Below are 23,552 nucleotides of genomic sequence, written 5' to 3'. Positions count from 1 at the left end.
AAGCCCCCAAATAACTTACATAAACGATTCATACATCAATATCTCCGGAATTCTTCCGGTAAAATTACCTATTCACAGCATAATTAAAGATATTAATATAAAAATTTACTTAGAACTTCGTTTTTATGTTCTAAAAATGGTGTTTGTACTCACTCAGAAATGGTGTTTGTACTCACTCCATCATAGCACGAAACTCGGTTGATTAGTACCCATCCATACTGTGAAACATTTGCTGCAAAACATTTTAGTTTGTTGATGAAAGGGGAAAGAGGAATGGAAAAGGGTACTCTGTTTCATGTACAAGAAGTTTTTGTTGAGTATGTCATCCACATTTATTCGTTCATATTCGTTCTGTACAGAAATGTCAAAAACTGAAAAGCAAAAACTTCACTTTGTGGACACGAATGCAGTTTCAAAAGAGAATTTAAAAATGTTTTGCAGCACATGTTCCACAGTATGGACCGGGAATTAGAGATTTTATTATATTCACTGAAATTTATTAAAATCATCCTCAATACATTTGCAATGTAACCGATTTCAACCAAGTACTTCTCTCAGTGTATTATAAATACAACTCTGCAAGCCAAAGAATAACAAAAACAAATAAACATCTGATAGACTATTGTGAATCATTACTGAAAACATGTGTCTCTTATCAGTAAAAAAAAATAAATATTGTTTACAACTTTTCAACGAGCGCAAGATGATGTGAAATTTTCACTTTTTTGACGTAACTTGTTTTGAATTTAAATAAAAAAAAACTGCGTGAAACAACAAGACAACCTGTTTTAAAAGATTTTCAGCTAAAAAATCATATAAAATACAAAAACAAAACAAGCTAAAGTTTATCAATGAAAATCTAGAGCAGTGAGTTTTTTTGGAAATAGTCTAGCAGTAAAAAGCCGTCTTAAGTGTGATGAAGATGATGTTATGATAAGTATATTAAGGCTGATGATTTAACCACAACGACAATAAGATAGTAGTCAGTTGAGACAATTTGGCTCTATATGGAGAGCATGAGAAATTGAACAAAAAGAAAGTGGTAGCAGGTATTAAACAGATTAATAGACAATTGTAAAACTCTCTGGCAAAAACACCAAACAAACATTGTTGTAGTACAAATTGCAAGTGAATTCAGTCTTTAAACAGGTGGTTATGTTGGAGGTAATAGCCACCTGAACAGCGGTAAAACGATAATAATTTTTGGAATATATAAATGAATATGTTGTGATTTTATTGTTTAAAAGAAAAGAAAAAAACTTTAAACACTTGAGCGATTGCAATTCGAACAAAAATAACAACAAATTATTAAAACGACTGAAATTAAAAAAATAAAAACTTTCTTCATGCACTTGGAATAAAATTGCAATTTATGCCAACTTTGGGGTAAGTAAACGTTTTTGAAGCCAAATTATATATTAAAGCAAAAAAAAAGACTTTTAAAAAATTTTATATTTTTTTTAAACATTGGGCATGGTTTAAGCACAATAATTATATATTTACACAAAATTGATATGAATTAACAATGAATTTTTATTCATTAAACATACACACACATACAATTCTTGTACAATAAATACCTACAGCAACGGGCACATACCTTTGGATGCCATAACTAAGTTTCAATGATTTTGTAATATTTAGTTAATTTTATTATGTTGTTATTAACGTTGTTGTGGTTGTTATAAAGCAGCGACTGCAGTGTTAGCAGCAGCAGCACTTGGCCCATTATTATCATACTTACGAACTTATTTTCCAAAACCTTTTGTTTGCATTTACGCATGCCTACCATTTTATGATGACACTACTCGCTCACGTATCATACATACTTATAGCGCTTGTTTAAATAATTTATTTTTTAGTTTTTAAAGCTTGTTCTTGTGTGTATATTTTGTGAATATTGGCTGTTTACTTTTGGATAGATATTTTGGTAGTCATTTATCTGCTCCACCTTTAGGGTTTTTTGCATGAGTTGGAGTTTTATTTTGGGATTTTTTAAACTATTAATGAAAGCATTAGGTGTGAATGTCAAAATAGTTGTCATCTTTAATAGGTATTTTACGCCTGATAAAAAGCTTTGATAGCTAATGGTGTATAATTTGTATTATGTCAAGAGCATCACTACAAGAGTTTATTTTTAATTTATATACCTTTAATTATAATTTCAGTAGATTAAATTTAAACTGTTAAAACCTAAAAATTTAAATTAAATTTAAATTTTTGGTTTAATCAGTTTCGTTTACCAATTGTTAATTTAATAATTAATTGAGTTTTTTTTTGTAAATTAAAAAAAAATTATTGTAAAAGCTTTTTAAATTAAATTTTTAAAAAGAAACATTTAATGCACTAATTATGCAAGTTAGAAAGAAATATATTTTTCTAAAACAATATTAATTTATGAATTTTCATATTTTTCAATTTTTCGTTTCTGTTTAAAAAAAATAAATTCATCAAAAGAAACTAAAGTTTCGCAAGCGTTTAAAACATAGATGATAAATAAATAGGTAAATGGGACCCAAAAAGTTATTCCATGCCCATAAACCTAATTCTGTCGTTAAATCCCAAATTCATGAGAATTGTATCACCAGTTAAAAGCCAAATATAGTTAAAAGCCATGGCAGAATCAACCAGGTACAATTATTAGGGAGAGTTATCAATACAACGTTTATTCCGGCTCGATTGCTATTTAAAATCGAGAAAATCGGTCCACAAATAAGGAAAAAACCAGGACAACCTAGATTTTAAGTCATTAATATAGACAATATGAATATCTAATGATAGATATTTCAAAGACCTTTGCAACGACGTATAAAAGACCATAGTAAGTTGGACCTACAATGGGTCAAAATCGGAAAAATATTTTTTAACCCGAATTTTTTTTCATCAAAAGTTTTTTTCCACTAAATGTTAAAAAAAATTTAAAAAACAAAAAAATTTAAAATTTAAAAAAAAAATTAATTTAAAAAATTTTGTTTAACTAAAAATATTTAAAATTTTTATTTTGAAGCATTATTTGGTGAAGTATATAAGAATATAGCTCTCTTACTTGCTTTTACACATAAACTTTTCCAAATTAATTTTTTCAAAAAACTGAAATTTAAATTATTTATTTTTTGAGTTTGGAACTCACTTGCGATTTGAGAATATGTCGAGTGGCGGATTTTGCATTTTATTGAAAGTAAAATGGATGAATTTGTCTCTCAACACTTTGAAACAAAATTTAAAGTAAAGTGCGAAAAAGTGGGTATCGCAAACAACTTTGCCTTTTATCATGACAACGATCCCAAGCACACATCAGATGTTGCAAAGTTTTGGTTGATCCATAACTGTCCCAAACTTTTAGAAACACTTGCATAGCTTTGTCTTCTGTAGTCTACTTTCATTTCCTATTAGAATTACTACTATGTTGTTAGTATAAAATCTATGCCTTGTTTAAATGCATTAGAAGTACGTGTTACTATTTAACATAAAACCTATGCACATAGCAACACGTACTCTGAGAGTATTTTTTTAATGTAAAAAATAAATTCATAATGCACTTCTAACAAACTTTTTAATTTAAATATATATTAGTATTCTCATACAAACATTTAAACAACATTTAATTGACGCTTACTTTTTGCAAAGATAAAATATCCACTATTATTTAAACATTAAAATATTAGCTCACGAAGATCTATAAAATTTGGACATAAAAAAATCAGAAAAACAACGTACATAACTAAATCTTATCTAAAAATAGAAACAAATTAAAGATTAAACGCATATACATAACAAAAAAATCGTAAAGTTGTACAAAGATAATCAAGACAATGTATAAAACAAATCGCAAATGTTCCAGCAAAATGAATCAGCTCCAACAGAGAAAACAATTCCTAATTAAAATGGATATTTTGCAGATTGCGCAACAAGTTGAGCCAATCGTTTTTATAGAAAAAGCAATATGTTTAGTTTATCGGTTAGTCTTCCATTCGGCAATTCAATTGGTCCCTTTGTGTAACCTGATAAAGAAAGAGGACAATTTTATTTATATGACAATGGTATAGACATTTTAAACAGTTTGAGATAAATTGGAAGTTCCAGTCTTTCGATGGGTTCATCGTCGGACAAATGCATGATTCAAATGTTCCAATCCCGGTATCAGCCAGTATTCCTGATCTAATCGTCAATGCAGTCCAACCCTTTATCCGATAATTCAAAGAATGCTGAAGTAACGATGTCCGAGAAACCTAGTATGTAGATGTCTTAATGCTCAACAATGACAAAGAGGATGATGAATAGTACCACACTTTTCCTCATTCTGACAACTAATGCTGTAGTATATGGCAACCCGATTATTCAGGCGTTAATGCTAAACTTTCCATGTTGCTATGCTTTAATCGTTTTAGTCTCAGAAAATATGCCATACGCCTTTGGTCGAACCTATTGAATATGAGATCTCTTATGCCACATAAGAAGACTACAGCCCCCATCGTTGATCTTCATTAAGTTGGACCTACAATGGGTCAAAATCGCGAAAAATATTTTTTACCGGAATTTTTTTTTTCACCAAAAGTTTTTTTTTCGCTAAAAATTTAAAAAACAGAAAAAAAAATTTTTAAATTAAAAAAAAAAGTTTAAAATTTTTTTAAAAAAAACATTGGAAAAAAAATTTTTACAAACAATTTTGGAAACATTTGGAAAAAAAATAAATTTTGTTTACCTAAAAATATTTAAACATTTTATTTTGAAGTATAATTTTTGTGAAAATTAAATTAAGTTTATACGGTTATCAAAATAACCAAAAATACCATAACCGCTATTCTATAAATAATTTTGAATTATAAAAATACAAATTTTTGTTTTCCATAATTGAGTTTACTGAAAGTTAACCTACGTTTGTCAACCCATTTTTAATTTTTGTAAATTTTATTAAACGCAACGTAAAACGTTAAACAAATTTTGTATGGAAAAAATTCAAGTTTAAAACCTTTTTCCCAGTATTCTTCATACAAATTGCTAACGTTTCTGAAAGCTTCGTTTTATAAAATGAAATTATATTTATCATTAAAATACCGTTACCAAAATAGCATCAACTAAGGTTTTCGAAATAATCCAAGTTAATGTTACCGTTGCATTTTAAACGTTTCGAATCCGTAGAAAATCTAGCTTTAAAAGGCTTCAATAATAAAAATTGTATTTGAATTGATGAATTTCGAATAGATTTTATTGTACAAGAGCTTAAATAAGAAGTCATGATAATATCATCATCATCTTTGAACTACATGAAACTTCAAATTTTTATTTTACTGCTATGTAAACGAATTATTAAATTAAAAAACTAAATTTTTTTAAAACGGCTATAAAAAAAACCATTTAAATTAATAACAACTATATAAATCTTTTTAATTTTGGAATATGAGTATAAAACAAAAACAATAGTAACAATAGTAATATAATAATAAACCTTCAATATTCTTCACCTCTGACTAATTTGAGGAATTTATGTCATAGATATACATATGTATGTAGGTTCGTGTGATCACTTACAATTTACATAGTTTCGGGTGGAGGTTAAAACAAAATAAATAAAATAACAAACAAAATACATTATAAACACAAACAACCTATAAATTTTGTATTTTTCATAATATAAATTTTGGAAATATTTGAATTTTAAAAAGCATCTCTTGTTGATTTCATTATTTATGTGTTTCATCTCGGATCTACTCATTCTCTCTACTCATTCATTCATGTATTGATAGTAGAAGTACCTATAATATTACTTTCAAAATGTTTGATCTTTAAACCATATTGTATTCACATACATACATACTGCATATTATGAATATTTTCTTTAGCTTCTTCATGTCTTTGAATAAATATTGTTTAAACAATACTAACATTTCTTTTTGTTGTCTATTTTTATTATCTATTTACAGTAAAATTTCAAATAATTTGTATTATTTTACAACAACGAAAACAAAACGTTAATAATAATTGACGCGCTGAGGTTGCAGCACTGCTTCGCACAAAATTTAAACGCAGCTAAGGTAACGTACACAGGCGGGCAGACGGACAGACCGATTGTTGTTACTTCATAGCCCAGAAATACCTCAAATTAACAACAATAACAGCAACAAAGATTCATTCATTCATCAAACAAAACATACACACTCAATCAGCACTGCTCCGACCAGCTAAGTTCAGTTGACGGCTCAAACAAAACGAAAAAAAAAGTGAAACTTAAAAACAAAATTTTAGTTGCGCGTCTCAATTCGTTTTAACAACAACATAAACTAAGAAGAAAAAAAAAAGAAAATAACCATATTAAACTTACAACTGTAACACAAGTACAGTTAGTTATTTTACAAAGACGGACCCTACGCATCTTTACCAAAAATGGCCAACTCTTCTTCCAGCAGCACAACAACCCCAGGGGTTGATAACAGCCTAAAGGCACCGGTGAAAAAACGTACCCACAGCACCAGAGAACAACTACAACAAATTGTATCTGGTGGCCTGGCAGCGGCCATTACCAGATCCACCTGCCAACCCTTTGATGTGCTAAAGATACGCTTTCAACTGCAAGTTGAACCTTTGGGCACTCAGGCAGTCGTCACCAAAAAATCCAAATACATTTCCATAAATCAGGCCATTAAAACCATTTACAAAGAGGAAGGCCTCTTGGCCTTCTGGAAGGGACACAATCCCGCCCAGATTCTAAGCATCATGTATGGCATTTCACAATTTTGGACTTACGAACAGTTGAGTTTGTATGCCAAACAAACAGATTATCTTAAGGATAAACCGAATTTATCCAATTTCATATGCGGTGCTGTGGCGGGCAGTACAGCGGTTATAGTCTCCACACCCTTGGATGTCATACGTACCCGCTTAATAGCTCAGGACACTAGCAAGGGTTATCGTAATGCCACACGAGCTGTGGCGGCCATCATTAAGAATGAGGGAGCGCGTGGCATGTATCGTGGTCTGTCGTCGGCCTTGCTGCAAATTACACCCTTGATGGGTTCGAATTTTATGTTTTATCGTCTATTCTCACAATCGGCCTGTAAAGTTTTTCATGTGGAGGAGAGAAGGTAAGTTGAATGAGTTTTTATTAGTTTATTTTTTATTTTTATTTAAAAATGGGGGGGGCTTGTTTTATGTTGCTAATTAATATTATTTAATCATCATTTTTAATTTATAAAACTTCATTGATAAACACATTCATACTTGACTCATTTTAATTCGGTGTTGTAACAAAATTTCATGATTTCTTAGCAAGAAAAATCCAATGCGTCATAATCATTATTACTAAATTAAGGTATCGTGAATGGTCATTTTAGGTTCAGTAAAGAATAAGTGAAGACAGTTTAGTAGCTTTTTTCGAAAGATTCATAGTTGGTTTTGTTTATAAGAGTATTTTGATTTCACGTAAATTATTTATCTACATATATATTTACTAGTGTATAAGCCAAGCCTCTTGAAATTTAAAAATATATCGCCGTTAGGATTTGAAACATGATTAGTATTTTAAGTACGCTGAATTGGGGAGCTTCAGAAAGCTCTGGAAACATATATGAAAGTTCTTAGCAAACTCTTTGCATAGATTATAATTATGAATAGTGCATCAAAATTATTAAAGACAATTATACTTTAAACTAGAGCTTAAGAATTAGCACTGTCAAGTCTTTCTCCAACTCAAGAAGAATGATGAAAGTGTACAGATAATAAGTATGTTCGCGTACTTTAAAATTTGTAAGAATTTGTAAAAATGTTTACATTTAAAAACTTTTAATATGGTTACAAGAGAGTACTAAAAGTGACAGTTCGTTGATAAAGATAATATATTTTAATATTAATAGCATTGCTAATTTAGCCACCTGAGTGATAGATAAAACGATCAGTAGGAATATGCATTTAGTTTAGTTTGCAAGGGGTTTACATTATGTGCACTTTCACTCCGAGACCTTGGGGTCCATTGTGATTCCCTTCAATATATATAAACAGAAATAAAGGAAGATTTTGTTACGGATTTGGAATCGCTGTAGAATGTGCTTTAAGTAGCCATCCTATTCCTCTAATGCAACCTAGTATCTTGCTCAGTTTACAGCCAGCAACATTACCGAGTTCGTCCAGAAATATGTTTCCTAGCCATTTAAGTCTGTGACCCTGTAGCCTAGGACAGTTGCACTTGATATGCTCTAATGTCTCTAGCGCCTCTACATCCCCACACACTCTACAGAAATCCTGTGTGCCATTATCCCATTTACCTATGAAGGCTCCGATAGACCAGTCGATAGTGTGCTGAACTATTAATCTGAGGGTTGCGGGTTCGATTCCGCCAGAGACTCTGGGTGTAACTGCAGACAAGCAAAACGCTTCGCAGTTTGTGTTTGTTTAAAAAAAAAATAATTGAGCAATGACCGGTTATCACTCCTACTAGAATCCTGAGATGATACCTATCCAACTCTATCAGTGATCTGGTTGCGTTTGCATTCTGCTTTGGCCACAAGGCCCTGGACACTTTGCAATCCGTCCTACTGCTTCAGGATTGATTTGTATAGTCACGGAATCTTTCATATATTAACCTGTAGTAGTGATATATAGGTGGTTTTACCTCTCGTTCCCTAGTATCATGATCTAGATCAGAACCATGTCTAGCCAGTTCATCTGCTACCTCATTTGCCTGTATGTCACAGTGCCCTGGTACTCAACACAATCTTATTGAGTAGTGTACCAATAACTCCTCGAAAGCTCTCCTACAGTCCTTCACTAGGTTGGAGTTAATTAAATGACATTCCAGAGCCTTTAGTGCCGCCTGACTGTCCACGTATATAGTCACTGCAGACCCTTTATTGACTTGTGCCTTTATCAACTCTGTGGCTTTCCAGATCGCGAAGATCTCTGCACTCGTTAGAGATTCTATAAGAGCGCTTGATATTATTGTGTACCAAATAAACACCGGCCCCTGTACTAGAGTCCATCTTGGATCCGTCAGTGAAAACCGTGCACCCATCGAACAGTTGATCGGATCCAACCCAATTATCCCTACTGGGGAACTATACTGGGGGTGATGCAACGAATATGAAGGTCGCGACCCTATAATCCGAGATTCCAGATGGAATAATGTCGTTACCGATAAGACCTGCCTCATACAGTATCCTAATGTGACCAGGAATACCCATGCTTATGTTAAATAATCTTAATTTCCTTGGAGTTGAGTTAGTCTAGAGCTTAATTGTAATTTGCAAAATAGTTGAACATTCTTTAAACATGGGAAGATCACTAGGCAAGAAGATTCTTCTCCTGTCGCGATGATAGAAGTGCAGTTCTCAATCTTATATGCCTTGACGAACTAAATAACAAAAGATGCGGGACTTTTTAAAATGTTTAGCTTTTAGTTTGAAACGATTCCGAGCCAAAAGAACTGCTCATCTTTTGAGGCCAATATCGGATATTCTTTTCAAAAGTTTCGATCGAAACAAATAGCAGTTGTTGACGGGGCAAGGTCTGGACTATAAGGCGACCACTTCATTCTAAATATTTTTTGATGGAATATTAAGTTTCATGTCTGGTCGCATAAATCAATAGGTATCAGGAATCAAAAGGTATAGTAGGTTCCATGTGATGGTCTGGCCATATTTCAGCAGTTCTCACCAAATACAGAGCATTACCTTAGCGCCATGGATATTTGGCTTTGCTTTCGATTCGGCTGGTTGTCTGGGCTTCATGTACGATCCCTTACTCTTCGGGTTATCGTAATGGATCCATTTTTCATCGCATACAATGATTCGGAGCAAAAGTGATTTTCTTTTATAGCGTTCAAGCATCATTTCGGACATTCAAAATCGTCTTTCAAGGTCTTATGGCATCGTATCCAATTTCCATGCTTTTGGATGAATCCTGCTGCTATGAGTATCTCCCAATGATTTTCCAAGCTCTTGTTGCGTTTGACAACAATGTTCCTGCAGTAATGTCGCCTATTCTTGGTCTTTAAACATTTTTGTCTGGCCTAAGCGATCTTTGTCTTCCGTGTCAAAATCATCACTTCTAAAACGAACATAGCATCTCTCGCACGACAAAACCGATGGAACATATTCACCATAAGCTTCGGTGAGCAATTGGTGTGCTTCAGTAGCACTTTTTTTCAAATTAAAGAAATAAAGCAAAACATCCCGCATATGACGCTTTGTTGGGAAAAAATTCGACATTTTCTAAGGAAAAAAAAACATAGTTGGTTACACTATAATGTTCAGTAACTAAGTGAAATGGCATATAAGTTATATAATAACTGCGTTCAAAAGATACGCCATATATTGCAATGGACAATCAATGAACAGTAACTCCCAAAACTCCACTAAACGATTAAAATTCTATGATCAAAACCCAACCGAGAGATTACAAAGGAGATTCTAAACCTAATACATCAACACTCAGAACACCAGTAAATGTAATAACTGAATATACAGACCTGCAGTCTCATCTGGCTCGTATATCCAAGGATATTATCTGTAGAGCGTGTAGAGCAGAAGACGAAACGCTACTTTCAAATGACATCTTAATTACATCCAAAAATGCTAATGAATATTTTTTTGTTTTTGTTCACCGTCTAGTTGATTACGAGCTGCTTCTATACTGGGCATATGCTGTCTATAAGTTGTCTTCATCTTTGTCTAATCGTTGTCAGGTCCTTGAGGTCAACGACGTTGTTAAACGTACGCCCTAGGCTGACAGACATTTCGTTAACTTCTTGAAATATTGAGCTTCGCCATTCGATTCTACATTGTAGACGGTTTTCGAAGGGTATGAACGATCCATCAAAATTTCCTTTTATGGATTTAAATATTAATGTAATTTACTTCTGCTCTAGCCCATAGTTGTTCATTGCTTATAGTACGAGGCCAAATGATTTTAAGAATTCTTCAAAGACATCTGTTAACAAAAACTCGAAGTTTACTTTTAACGCCTTTGGCAACGAACCAAGTATCCATAGAGTAATACAGATAAGACGCATGATTTGAATATTTGATCTTTACGATATATATAGTAGAGTTCCAGACCTTTTAAAGTTGTGTGAACGCTCCAATTGCTTTCCTAATTCGGCTTTCGACATCTTTGAGTATACCACCATCCTCAATTACGACACTGCCCAAATATTGGAATTCTTCGACATGTCCAATCTAGAGTTAATACTCCTTTGTCTTTGATATATTTATTCTCCAATCGTACTTGATGTAGTATATGCTTTTATGAAATAAATAACTTCTTTGATCCAATTTTCTTATCACTATTATGAGCATATTGAGGAGTTTGTCCTTGCTAAAACTATTTAGTAATTGAAAATGAAGGAATTAACATATAAAAGTTCTCTTCCCAGGGATTATGTATGAAGGGTCATAGAGAATGGTCTAATTCTATCGTATTGGTATATTGGTTTCATTTATTATAAACTAACATATTTTTAAACATTTTGTATTAATTTTTCATCATTATATTGTACATAAACAACTCACAATTGCGCTTAATTTCTTTGCACTCCAAAATTTTACATATTTTAACAATTCCATTAATTTTTTGCCCACTTGCCTTGCATTTAGCTTACTATAACAAAAATATGCTCAAATAGTAATAGAGAGATCTCTACGAAAATCTTATATCTTTATTTTTGTTTTGCTTTTAGCCAATTGCCCACTTGGACTTTACTTATAATGGGTGCTTCATCCGGCATGCTCTCGAAGACCATTGTCTATCCCTTTGATTTGATAAAGAAACGTTTACAAATACAGGGCTTCGAATCGAATCGTCAAACCTTTGGTGAGAACATACGTTGCACTGGGGTCTATAGTTGTTTGCGTGAGACCATTAAACAGGAGGGAGTGCGCGGTCTCTACAAAGGTGTAGCGCCCACTCTACTCAAGTCCAGTCTAACAACGGCCCTATACTTTAGCATTTATGATAAATTAAAACAATTACGCTGGTCCTCGCCCACCACAACTACAACATCTTAGCACTTTGGCGGGATATGTTAAGTTTTAATTTGTTGTTAATTGTGTTTTGTGTTAGAATTTGTTTTTCTATTATTTTAGCTTAAAAAAAAAGAAAAATGTTAGAAAAGAAGAGAAGAAGAAATATATATATGTATACATATATTATTTAATATAGTTTTAGTGTAAATAATGTGAATTATTTAAGTGATTGTGTGGTAACTTGTAAGTTATTTTTTTAAAAATTAAATTTAACGATATTTTTCTAAATGCACAAATTATAACTGCTTTATTTTTTTAAGTGTAAACTTTCGTTTGTTTATTTTATTAAATGAGAGAGTGAGTATTAAAAGAGCTTTAAATTGATAAAGCTTTTTCTTTTAATGTGTTAAAGCTTTTATTATCACTAAGCTTTTGTTTAATAATTTCACAAAATATGTATATGAAATACACAGCTAGAAAAATAGTGTTCAAAAATGAATTCATAGTTCCAATAACACTAGTTTACAAGGTTTTTGTACATGATGTGAAACATATATGGGTTTTTTAATTTAGGCTGTCTAACTTTAGGGAAAATATTGAAAAAAATCTAGGACATCAAACTTTTGAGGTGTCGAAGTTGAACACTTTTAGTTTGCAAAGCTTTATAGAGCTCACAATTTGTACAAATATGGACAGATATTAATTAGATTTTCGCTATAAAGCAAATAGGATAGTAAGAAAAATTCTGTTTATGTCACAGAGTTTATGTCTTTATATATATATAATTCTTCTGTACGTGTGTTAGTAACTGAACACCTCCCTAACGGCTGGGCCGATTTCGATGAAATTTGTTGTGTGTTTGGATGGTTCAAATTCACAATTGGTACAATGGGCGTGGCACCTCCCATACAAAGTAAAAATTTATTATTGCATATCTGGAGTATTATTATAGTGGGAGTCTTCAAACTTTGTGTGAGCTATGGCAGAACAACGTTTGCCGGGAGAGTTAGTCTCTTATATATTTAAGTCTGAAATTTTAGATTTTTACCTTATTTTTCACAAATTTCTTTCGTAATAGTTATCAAAAATTGTTTCTAAAAATATTGTTTTCTCTTCTATATATGTATATAAAAATAAAAGGTCTGAATCACTCACGCACTGACTCGTCAACTCCCAGCTCAAACTGCTAAAGCTAGAAATTTGAACTAAGAAGAGATTTTTGAACTTTCTAACGCTATATCCCCCACCCTGTACCTCCAGATCTCCCAAATAAATAAACCTAGAAATTAAATTTTAAATATGCCCGCCTTTAATCAAAAAAAGTGCCGACAGGTGTCTGAAATTCGATATTCTAGGTGGCCCAAACGGGTAAAAATAGTATCAGTAGAACGTAAACCTTTATATCTCCTAAATTAGCTAACATAGAAATAAAATGTTTAATTCATCTGACCCAGAACAATAATGAGTAGACATTTTCTTGGTACTTTTTTGAAATTCGAATTTTCAAGGGTGTAAAATGGTATTCTTTTTTTTTTGGCAATTTTTATACCCTTCACCTTCGTGAGAAGGGTTCGTCATTCCGTTTTTTATTTCAATTTTCTGAAGACCCCAGATATCTTCGGGATCCAAATCTTCAATAATTCTTTCAGACATGCTTTCGAGAAGTTTGCTATTTAAAATCAGCAAAATCGGTCCATAAATAACGGAGATATGAGCAAAAAACCGGGACAACCTCGATTTTTGACCTATTTTTGATCTATATCTGGATTACTAAGTCATTAATATAGACAATATGGATATCTAATGATAGATATTTCAAAGTCCATTGCAACGATGTAAGTTGGACCCACAATGGGTCAAAATCGGGAAAAATATTTTTTAACCCGAATTTTTTTTGCCATACATTTTTTTTCCAAAAAAAAAATTTGGAAAAAACTTTTTTTAAAAAAAATTAAAAAACAATTTCAAAAAAAAAAAAAAAAAATTTGAAAAACAATTAAAAAAAAATTAAATTTTGTTTACCTAAAATTATTTAAAAAAAATAATTTTAAAGTATAATTTGGTGAAGGGTATATAAGATTCGGCACAGCCGAATATAGCTCTCTCACTTGTTTTTTATTAAAATTTATTTAAAACAAGTAAGAGAGCTTGTTTTAATCTTATATACCCTTCACCAAATTATACCTCAAATAAAAATTTTAAATATTTTTATAATAAACATAAAAATAATAAACAAAAGTTATTTTTTTTAAATTTTTTTGGGAAAAAAATATTTTTCGAATTGTTTTTTTTTTAAATTTTTAAAATTTTTAAATTTTTTTAATATTTAGCGAAAAAAAAACTTTTGGTGAAAAAAAATTTGGGTTAAAAAAATATTTTTTCCGATTTTGACCCATTGTAGGTCCAATTAATATAGTCTTATATAAAGGTCTCTGAAATATCTATCATTAGATATCCATATTGTCTATATTAATGACTTAGTAATCCAGATCAAAAATAGGTAAAAAATCGATGATGCCCTGGTTTTTTCCATATATCTCAGCCATTTGTGGACCGATTTTCACGATAGCAACCGATCCGGAAGAATTCCGGAGATATTGATGTATGAATCGTGTATGTAAGTTATTTGGGAGCTTCGGAAAATTGATTTCAATAGGCAGACGGACATGACTTTAACTGGGTTTCCGCATACACCGTAATCGGCGCTGATAATGAAAACTGAAACTGAAAAACGTTGGTGTTCGTCACCGTCTCGTTTCTGAATTGTTTTCGTTTCAGTTGGGTACGTTGCGGCTAGGGTTTTTAATATCCCGACCATTTTTGATTCCGGGAATCTGGAAATTTTTTTCTACATTCCCGACTATCCCGAAATATATAATGATACTGTAAATTAGGAATATTTCAGCCAAATTTCATATAAAAACTTATTGTTATAATTATTAAATATCAGAGCTTCGAATTAATTGATAAAATTTGAGCTTAATTCACTAAAATCTTAATCCGTAATTAAAGAATGTGAGCCATTCATTCCATAAATCCATTCCTAATATTTAATTTTTAAGATTCATTCCAAAGCCTTTGTTTAAACTGAATTAATTTTAAAGTTAATTAATAACAGAATTTATTCAAACTTTGAATGATTAAATTTTTGTTAAATCAAATCATTTACAAAATTATTTTTGTACTAGATTTGAATTGAAGAAAAATTTAATCAATTAATAAATTTATGAAGCTATTTTGTTATGGATTTGAAGAAGAAATTTAAAGAAATTAGAATGATTCAATAAGAAATAAATTCTATAAATAATGAATTCACTTTTTAAATTTTCATACGAAATACCTCAAATAAATAATAATAATAATTAATAATTATTGCCGAGATATAAGCAAAAAACGTTTTACCGTTTTTTGGTGAAAAAATGGAGTTCTAACTTGTTTTCTATGTATTTTCATCAGTTTTTAAATCCCGGGATTCCCGACTAAAAATCCCGAAAATCGGGTAGTGAAAAATTGGCAAAATTCCCGCGAAATGTGTACGTAAATTCCTGGGATAAAAACCCTAGTTGCGGCATAAAACAGACATTTTGAAAGTCGCACATTAAATAGAATTTCATTATTTTTGACAAAATCTTTTATTTTCTCCTTTTCCAATAAAGAAAATTTATTTTTTTTAGTCATTTTGATTTTCTTTAAATTTGAAATAAAAAAATAATTAAAATAATTTCGTTCCTACAGCACCGAAAACAACCTACTTGAAATTGTTTTCCTTCCGACCCCAAATAACAGGTTTTTCGTTACTGATCGGTGCCGTTTCGTTCCCAATTTTCGGTGCCGATTTCTGAAACGTACTTTTTTCGGTGCAAATGTATGGAATTTCGTTTTCGGTGCCGATTACGGTATATGCGGAAACGTAGCTTTAATCGACTCCGCTATCTATAAGGATCCAGAATATATTATACTTTATAGGGTCAGAAAATTATATTGTGGAAATTACAAACGGAATGACAATTCCAATTTCTCCTCAATCTAAATTACGCTGAATTTTTTTTCTGTGTATGAATTGTGTAATTATTGATTGATCTCCCTGGAAATGAGTAAATCACTATAAAATCGTGTATTGGTCCTACCGAAAAAGCTTATTTACTCTCATCGTTTGAAGGCTTTTTAAAAGCTTTTTCACATATAACTCAATACTTTACAGATAAGTTCTTTACAGTTTTAAATTTTTAGCCGCCCGCGCTAAATACCGTTATACAGAAACAAAGTTACAAGAAATTCGTTTAAACATATCAATATGGCTGATAAACCCGATAATGACATATACGATGTTTGTGATTTCAAACGTTGGTCGCTTCAACGCTACATACCTGTAAAATATGTGGATTTAGAGGAGTATGCCAAGGAAAATTACCACAACAGGATACAAATTTTAAATCGAGAAACATTTCATCAAATCACCAGTCGTCCCATTGTTATATTTTTTAATCATTTTCGTGAAAAATGTGCCTACCTCACCAAATGGTTGGACAGCATGTATGAATTAGCCTTAAAATATGGAGCTAGCATTGAGTTCATAGCAGCCGATATGATCGATTTGGATATTATACATCAGGGCATAAATCCAATAAATTTATTTAGCTCGATAACAAGACCCGATGATGAGAAACCGTTTACGTATGCCATAGATGAGAAGAAAAGAATACATAAACACTATGATACCTATCAAAATCTGGATAATCTCTGTGAATTATGTGAGAATCTTTTAAAGGGATCATTATTTCCCTCGCAGCCCCTACCAGAAAATAATGACACAATTTTGGTGAAAATATGCGTTCACCTTAACTATGAAGAGTTAGTATTAAAATCTACCAAAAATATATTCCTAATTATCAATTTTGAAAGTTTGCAACACTTGGAACCACCGAATTATGAAAATGTAGCATTGGCCTTAAAAGGCCACAACTTGGATATTGTGTTTATGGAGGCCGAAAAGAATTACATACCCTTCGAGTATCCGGCTTTTTATAGTCCAACTATTTTATTTATACCCTGTAATGATAAAAATAATTTTATATATTATGAAGATGCCAAAGAGGAGCAGGCCATAATAACATTTTTACAAAATATTCTCGAACAACCAGAGCTTTTGCGGAACAAACAACGCGAGTTCAAATCTAAAATACTAAAGAAAACTGTGGAAGTGGCCAGTGATTTTCAAATAGATGTCAATGATTTAACACACTTTTTGCGAGAAAACTATAATAACTGTTTGAATGTACTGGACCGTCAAATGCTGGACATTTCCAACAAAACCTATTGCAATATTATTATGTTTATGGATTTTCCGAATATGAAATGTCTATTTTTAAAAATGGCTGAGAAATCTTATTCAATTCAATTTTTTATTGCTGACTTTAAGGATATTGATGTTATTAATAGCAAATGGAAAGCAGAAGACTTAATCAATTCCTCTCTGGGAAAACCAAAAATATATGGCTAAGATTTTCTTAAGCATACCTATGAATTTGGCAATTTTGACTCGCTAACTGCCCTATATTATTTTACAGTCAGTCTTCAAACTGCTCGGTTATGTTATTCCCAATGTTATTCTAGAAAAAATTTACATCAAATGGTTAAAGAATGGACTGCCGATTATTTTAACGTTTTCCTTCAGAAAACTAAAAAAACATACTTTTATAACATTTTACTCTTCGAATAATGAGCATAATGAAAAACTCTTTCATTTGTTGGATTTAATAGCTGTTGATGTTAAAAATCTAAATGTGGAAGTGGTTAAATTTGATGCTGAACTAAACTATGTGGATTTGGAATATGCTCAGGCCAGCTATCCGGTGCATTATTTTATAACCAAACATAATAAAAGAGATAGTAGGCTGTTTAATGATTGTGATTTAAATAGCGATAAAATGTTGGAATTTATTAAAAATAATTTAGGAAATAATTAAAAATTCATTATAAAAACAACTGATATTTTATTTATTAAGAACTAACAAATTTTATGTAAAATAATTTAATAATAAAAAATTTGAATTCTTACTTATGTTATAAATAATAGTTCTCAACATAGAGAAATATACATATATCGTTAACTCTCCTGTCAAAATCCTAACTCAGTTGTCAAAAACCTAAGTGATGAATATGTAACAAACAAAAACAACCCAGCAGTTAAGCAAGTAGTCAATGTATCCCTAAAAGACAGTAACTGTCACAACTGTCTTATCACTTGGCTGGCTCCAATTTATTCATTTTGGTCATTTGACATGTATGGGCTCTTTGTAGTGCGGATAGAAGACAATTTGGTTACTTTATACATCCCAAGTAATCTAGCGTGAAGACAATTGCCACTTAAGTGTCTCTAAGTAATCTGGAGTGTAGTCACTTTAAACGTTTTGTGACGTTGGTTTTATACAAATTGTGTTGATATAATTATCATACAGTTTATTTTTATTTTTGCTTAAATATACCGATATCTCATGTAACATAGCATGAAGTCAATAGTCAATTAGTGTCTCTTAATAGCCTATGCTGAAGTCACTTCAAACTTTTTTTTGTACTATCAGACAGTCTCATTGTAATCAAAAAGGGTCTGACCCCCTACTTAATACATGCACGCGTTAAAATAACTAGTCACGTAGCTGATCTAGTAACCAGTTACAAAGCTAGTAAGTTAACTGACGCTATGTAACCAGTATTGTGAATCCAATGCGTTGCCTACTTTGAACCAGCTATTAGACAGTCCCATTGTAATCAAAAAGGGTCAATTGACCCCCTGCCTAGAACATGCACGTGTTAGAATAACTAGTCACATAGCTATTGAAGTAACTAGTTCCCACCCTAAATGATGGGTAAAATCACTAGTTCGGGACTGTCTCCTAGAACTGCTGGAATCACTCGTACATGTAATTATTTTGAGTAATTTTTGGTTTGAGTTTATTTTTCTAGTTTCCGCTCTACGTGTATTTCTCTATGGTTCTCAGTGTCACCAGAAAAGTGAGTCGAAATAATTTTTCAATCCTTATTCTTATGAATTCGATAATAAGAGTGAGCCGAAAAATACTTATACCTGTACTAAGTTAAATAAAACTTAAACCGTTCAATATTAAAATTCTCGTATTTTTGAGAATTTATTCAATATTAAAATATTGGCATATTACTCGGTATTTATAAATTTAACCACTTTTTCTGGAAATCCTCCCGTTAAAGATTGCTTCCGTTACCTTTTTGGACGAGGTGGTTCACTTACGCTTGGGATACCTTTACTGTGTTCTTTAATTCTTTTTTTTACAAGAGCCCAATACCTTTCCACAGGCCGAAGTTCTGGACAGTTGGGTGGATTTGCCACCCGTGTTACAAAATATACATTATTGTTTGAATACCACTCAAGAGCCTTTTTTCCTTAGAGGTATCATGCCAAATTGGGCCAGAAATATGAAGGCACTCTGTACTGTTTTAAGAAAGGTAAAAGTCGTTTTTATGGACCTCCGTAATACATATTTCTGTAATTATCGTGCCTGATGTCAGAAATGATTCGAATTCGAATCTAAAAAACAACTTTGGAAAAAAAAAATTTTGTTTACCTAAAAATATTTAAAATTTGTATTTTGTAGTATAATTTGGTGAAGGGTATATAAGATTCGGCACAGCCGAATGACTTCAACCTGCATTAGCTTTAGCTCTGCGCACAAAAGAATCAGATCATTTAACTTTACGAGGTGCTTTTCTGATGGAAGTGTTCGGTGCTCTTCGAAAGAGTTGTTCGATTTCATTTGCCTTACCAATATCTGTTAGACCTCTTTTTCTTCCTGATCCAGGTTTTCTTTCAATGTTCAAGTCTTTTAGTTTGCAAAGCTTTGTAGAGCTTGTAACTTGTACTAATGCGGACAGATATTAATTGAATTTTCGTTATAAATCAAATAGAACAATAAAAAATCCTGTTTATTTCACTAAGTTATCTCTTATACTTTAACCCTTTCGGCACTACTGGGACAATGAGTCCCACCAATTTTTAAACTTTCGTATATTCTTTATTTTCAATAATATTTCGTACCTAAATAGTCCCGAAAACATATTTAATTGTTAGAAGCTTACTCGATGAGCGTATTATATGCGAAGAATAGGATGATGACTTTTAGGATTCTGAAAGTGAATATTTGACTGAGAGATCCGATGACAACGATTCGTAATCGAATGAGCTATCGTATAGAAAAATGATTTTGATATCGAAATTATGATAAAATAAAGTAAATTTCTTGCTCGATATCGAATGCCATAATCGGAAATAACCAAATTACGATAAATTTTATTCGATATCGAATGCGGTAATTCGGCACCTGCCTCAGAAATTGGCGATAATCTAAATGTGTCCTATGGGATCGACGGAAAAAATGACTAGTACAGTCAGTTGACCTAGGGGTTAATGTTACCCTTAATAGCCGGTAGGACTTCCAGTCTAAGTACGAATTACTGACTGAAAGAGACCGTAAAATCCTTCTTGATCTTATTAACGAGTGCAACGAGTATAAATTCGGTACGATGAAGACAATGCCACGTATCTTGGGGGAAAGTAGTGCCAAACTTCCGAAAACTAATAAAAACAAGTAAGAGAGCTATATTCGACTGTGCCGAATCTTATATACCCTTCACCAAATTATTCTTCAAAATAAAAATTTTAAATATTTTTAGGTAAACAAAATTAATTTTTTTTCCAAAGTTGTTTTTTTCATTTTTTGAAATAAAATTTTGTGGACCGATCTTGATAATTTTAAATAGGAAACTTTTCGAAAGCATATCTGACAGAATTATTGAAGATCTGGATCCCGAAAATTTCTGGGGTCTTCAGATTGATTTCGACAGACGGACATGGCTTAATCGACTTCGCTATCTATAAGGATATAGATAGCTGAGGGTCGGAAAATTATATTGTGGAAATTACAAACGGAATGACAAACTTATATATACCCATCTCACGAAGGTGAAGTTATTTAGTTGAACAAAAATATTTACAGTGTAGTTGATTTTCATAATATCTCTCAATTGAACTTATTGTCAGTACAAAAGCTTTTTTCTACTCTGGCCATAAAACTCTCAGCATGAAAGTGTTTTCAATAATGCGCTTCTGTTATATTTATATGAGAGTGTTCTCAAATAAATATAACAGAAGTGCATTAAAGTTTCAAGAACTAGTCAATAGAAATTTGTTAAACCTATAACTAACTAAATAACTAACATTATGGAAAGTGAAAATATTGAAGATACAACACAATCATTTAATCAAATTTATATCGAAGATGAACCGGGTCATGAAGAATATGTTTATAATCCCTTTAAGATTGATTATAAACCCCAACCGACTCTGCGATATATACCACCAAAATATATAGATTTCGAGCAATACGTTAAAGAAAATTGCCACAACAAAATACAAATTTTAAATCGGGAAACATTTCATCAAATTAAAAAACCTATTATAATATTTTTTAATCATTTTCGTGAAAAATGTGCCTACCACACCAAATGGCTGGACAGAATGTATGAATTGGCCTTAAAATATGGAGATCGCATTGTATTCATAGCAGCCGATATGATCGACATGGATGTTATGTATCCGGGAAGAAATTCAATTAATTTCTTTTGCAGACTGGTAAGACCCGAGGATGAGTCGCCGAATACCTATGCCATAGATGAGAAGAAACGAATACACACTCATTACGATGCCTACAAAACAGTGGAGAATCTCTCAGAATTATGTGAAAATCTCTTAAATGAAAAACTATTTCCCTCACTGCCATTGCCAGAAAATAATGAAACAAATTTGGTTAAAATATGTGTGGAACTTAATTATGAAGAATTGATATTAAAATCTACCAAAAATATATTCTTTATAGGAAATTTGGATCGTTATCATTACAGTGAACATGAGCCGAATTATGAAAATGTGGCATTGGCCTTAAAAGACTACAATTTGGATGTTGTGTATATGGAGGCTGAAAAGAATTACATACCCTTCGAGTATCAAGTTAATTGTTATCCAACCATATTATTTATACCTTGCAATGATAAAAAGAATTTCATATACTATGAAGGCTCTAGAAAAGAAGAGGAAATAATAGAATTTTTAAAAAAAATCATTGAACAGCCAGAGTTTTTACTGCTCAAACAACAGGAGTTGAAAACTAGAACGTTGAAGAAAACTGTACAAGTACCTAATGATTTTCAAATAGATTTTCATGATTTGCCACAATTTTTCCAAGAAAACTTTGACAACAAAATTAAAGTACTGGATCGTCAAGTACTAACAAATGCCAAAAGATTCAACTGTGCTTTAGTAATATTTATGGATTTTCCAAACATGAAATGCCTAAATCATCATATACAATGGCTAAATAAAATCTATCAAGTGGCGGAGAGGTCCTATTCAATACATTTCTATATTGCTGACTTTAAGGATATTGATGTTATTAATAGCAAATGGAAAGCAGAAGACTTTAGAAAAACAGCTTTAGGAAAACCGAAAATATATGCCATCGATTATCTAAAGCACACTTACAAATTTGATGATTTTAAATCAATAGCATCATTATTTTATTTCACTTTCAGTCTTCAAAATAGACAATATTATTATTCTCAAGTATATCCGAGATCAAATATGCATGAAATGGTTAAACAATGGACGGCTGATTATTTTAATATTTTTCTTCACAAAACTAAAAAACATACCTTCATAACATTTTACTCCTCATATGATGAGAATTCTCAGAAACTCTTAAGTTTATTGGATACGATTGCCCCTGATGTCAAGGATCTGAATGTTGAAGTGGTAAAATTCGATGTTAAACTGAACTATGTGGATTTGGAGTATACTCAGGATAGCTATCCGGTGCATTATTTTATACCCAAACATAATAAAAGAGATAGTAGGCTGTTTAACGATTGTGATTTAAATAGGGATAAAATGTTGGAGTTTATTAAGAATAATGTGGAGAGAAAATAAAGTTTTAATTTGTTTTGTGAACAAAATTAAGTAATTTAAGTATTTTTAATAAATTATTTAAAATAAATCTCATAAAACAGAAGTATTTGTTAATTAATAAAGTATTTATTTTTTTTTTAATAGAAAATATGAAGTTTGTTTTACTTTTTAATAGATCATAAAAAAACCTATCGAGAACAAATCGCCTGATAGCACGATTATCGAACTGAATGTTCAATTGGTATATTTGTCTATTTATTTTCTTAATTAATTCTTCTCAATGGTTCAAAAGAATTAATTCTCAATTACAATTTCTAAATCAATTTGAATTTTATATCTTAACCATTCCCTTAATAAATGCATTACGAATTAATTCATGGGCTTAATTCATTTGTACTTCAGATGTATTGAATTCGTTCCTTTGATAATTCATTCTTTATAGAATTAATTCCTTATTGAATCATTCAAATTTTGTCTTATAAAAATTATTATATAAATCATTGTAGAATTAGCAAGGTACAATTATTAGAAAGTATGTTCTCAATTATACATTCCCTATAAAAAATATAAAAAGGAAATGCAAAAAAAAATAATTGAATTTAAATTTTTAT

The 23,552-nt window shown here is 31.3% G+C and overlaps 2 protein-coding genes across 2 annotated transcripts; both read left to right on the top strand.

The window, feature by feature from the left end:
* The first annotated feature begins 698 nt into the window (after nt 1-698).
* Tpc1 (Thiamine pyrophosphate carrier protein 1) lies at nt 699-12,277 on the top strand. The gene is made up of 3 exons (XM_065507623.1): nt 699-1,386; nt 5,922-7,079; nt 11,666-12,277. The coding sequence occupies exons 2-3, from the start codon at nt 6,382-6,384 to the stop codon at nt 11,991-11,993; spliced, it is 1,026 nt and encodes a 341-aa protein (XP_065363695.1). The 5' UTR covers nt 699-1,386; nt 5,922-6,381; the 3' UTR covers nt 11,994-12,277.
* A 9,112-nt stretch (nt 12,278-21,389) lies between these two features.
* LOC135948896 (uncharacterized) lies at nt 21,390-22,977 on the top strand. Its single transcript, XM_065498348.1, has one exon. It carries the CDS (start codon nt 21,499-21,501, stop codon nt 22,960-22,962), a length of 1,464 nt encoding a protein of 487 aa, XP_065354420.1. The 5' UTR covers nt 21,390-21,498; the 3' UTR covers nt 22,963-22,977.
* Nucleotides 22,978-23,552: the final 575 nt, after the last annotated feature.

Source organism: Calliphora vicina, chromosome 1 (assembly GCF_958450345.1).
Source record: "Calliphora vicina chromosome 1, idCalVici1.1, whole genome shotgun sequence".
In the NCBI taxonomy this organism is placed as follows: Eukaryota; Metazoa; Arthropoda; class Insecta; order Diptera; family Calliphoridae; genus Calliphora; species Calliphora vicina.
This window is presented reverse-complemented; position numbering and strand designations above follow the sequence as displayed.